The sequence below is a fragment of the Mandrillus leucophaeus genome, unplaced genomic scaffold (assembly GCF_000951045.1).
Source record: "Mandrillus leucophaeus isolate KB7577 unplaced genomic scaffold, Mleu.le_1.0 Scaffold101, whole genome shotgun sequence".
Classification (NCBI taxonomy): Eukaryota; Metazoa; Chordata; class Mammalia; order Primates; family Cercopithecidae; genus Mandrillus; species Mandrillus leucophaeus.
The window spans coordinates 1,509,365-1,511,441 of NW_012098210.1; the positions used below are offsets into that span (position 1 = coordinate 1,509,365).

The 2,077-nt window shown below is 55.6% G+C and overlaps 1 protein-coding gene across 1 annotated transcript in view; it reads left to right on the top strand.

The window, feature by feature from the left end:
* EBF4 (early B-cell factor 4) overlaps positions 1-2,077 on the top strand; it is an 88,977-nt gene that overhangs the window by 81,424 nt on the left and 5,476 nt on the right. Inside the window, exon 13 of the mRNA XM_011975467.1 lies at positions 529-625. Within this exon, the coding sequence (XP_011830857.1) occupies positions 529-625 (97 nt within the window). The remainder of the gene's footprint in view (positions 1-528; positions 626-2,077) is intronic.

A 2,077-nucleotide genomic window follows, 5' to 3' on the forward strand; every position in this document is an offset into this window, starting at 1 on the left:
GTCCCCGCCTAGGACCTCCCCTACCGCGGGACCTCAACCCCACCCCTAGGCTGCACATCCCGGGGTCCTGGGGCCAGAGTACTTTAGCCTTCTTTGCGGATCCGTTATGCACATCGCTTCTAGGCCTCCAGTCCCCATGAAGTGGGCTTTAATGGGAGGCGGGCGCCCATCTGAAACCTGGGACACCGCCCCCTTCCCATCTCGCGCTGGGACTTGGGGAGGAGGCTGGCGCCGCCTGCCGGAAGCCTAAGGAAACTCAGGGCTCGAGGGAAGCCAGGTTCCAGCCGCCCCCAGCCCCCAGGACTCCAGAGGCCAGGTGGACGTGGGGAGAATGTGGTCCCTGCGATGTCGTCTGGCAGAGCGAGCGAATTCTGTGTGATCAGACAGAATTTGAGTTTCAGTGGCCAAATCAGGAGCTGCCGGGCATTCAGCAAGTTATTTCAACTTGTTTCCTCGCAGTCAAATAGGGTCAATTCCACCCCCTGCTAAAGGTTGATTTCGGATCTGAATGTGCCACTGTGCCTAAAGGGCCAGTGTTTGATTTCGGAGACCCAGCCCTGACTGTGGGCGCTGACCACGTCCCATCTGGCCTCTTAGAGTGGGGAGCTCAGAGCTGGGTGGACGGGTAATGTCTGCGTGTCATGAGTGAGTGACATTCCGAATGGCTTTGATGCCTTGTCATTTTACACTGCCCTCAAGACTCTTCCAACATCAAGTTCCAGATCAGCAAGTTCACAGGTCTTTTTAGCTTAGCTATTCAGCAGACATTGATAAAGCACCCACTGTATGCAAAGCCCAGGGCTTGGGGGATCCCCCCACTCCTGTCACGTGCAAGAAGCCTCCCTATCAATCATAAGAGAGGTTGTCCCTGAAGTCCCAGGCGACTCTGGAGAGCTGGAGAAGTGGTGAAGGCTGTCCCAGAAGGAACTGGTGATGGCTTTGCCCGTGGTGCCCTCCCCTCTCCATGTCCCATATTTGCCATTGCCGAGACTGCACTGTCTGTCCACCAGCCTGGCTTCCCTTGCAGGGCATGTGTCCTGCCTGCTGCTGTTTCTGGCTGAAGGCTTGATCTTGGCCCTCTCTGGCCTGGCCTCAACTTCTGGGACCCAAGGCCCCAAAAGCCAGAGTCCACATAGGCCATGGCCCTCTGGCGTCCCTCCCAAGGCCCCTGCCTCTCCTGGCTCTTTGCTCAGGCCAGGCTTGACTGCTCCTCCTTCCCTTCAGTTCTGGGGCAGTACCCTCACAACCTCTCTGTGGGCGCCCCCTTGGGCCAACACTAGTGGGGCCTGGAACATCAGTTCTTTCCCGCACATACACTGTGGTCAACAGTAGAGGAACACACTGCCGCAGTGTGAAGAAGCCAGCCCACCTGGGGACTTCCGATTCAGCAAGAAGATCAAGAATCCTAGAGCTCCTTAAACCCAGCATCAGCTGGAGACACACTGGACTTGAGGGAGGGTTGGTCCCATTTCATGATACTGTCTTGACGAAGGCTTACCCTTCCACCCCCCACGTTCAAGGTGCTTTGTAGCCCAACTCCAAGGGATGTCATTCTCATTGAGTTTGCCAGAACCTTCCTGGAATGACATCAGAACTGTCCCAGCCAGAGACTCAGGGGCTGTTTGCTTGGGTCTCTCTCTGTTCTTCTGCTTCAGCCACCAGCAACCCTGGAATGACTCGAAACTCCCCACACTACCTACCCAAGGTGCAAAATGCAGCTGTGAGCCCTGGGCATTAAGAGCTATAGTACATTTTCTGGCATTGGTCTCAAGCCCTTCATCAGGCTCTGGGGGCCTCTCCAGCTGGCAGTAACTATTGTCTTAAAGGAGATGAGGCTGAGGACATTTGGAAGAGGGGCAGCTGTTGAAGGCATTATTGTATCAAAGGAAGTAGGAGGGTCCTCTGATGCCAAAGGCAGCCTTCTCAGGCTATTGCTTTCTTCCAGGAAGCCCCACCAACCCCACTACCTGCTGCCTGGACAATACTCAAATCACAGCCTTACCGGTCTTTACAGGAGAGAGGCAGGAAATTGGGTTCAGATGAGAATGTAGAAAGGTGGGATCCAGCGATGCCCTGG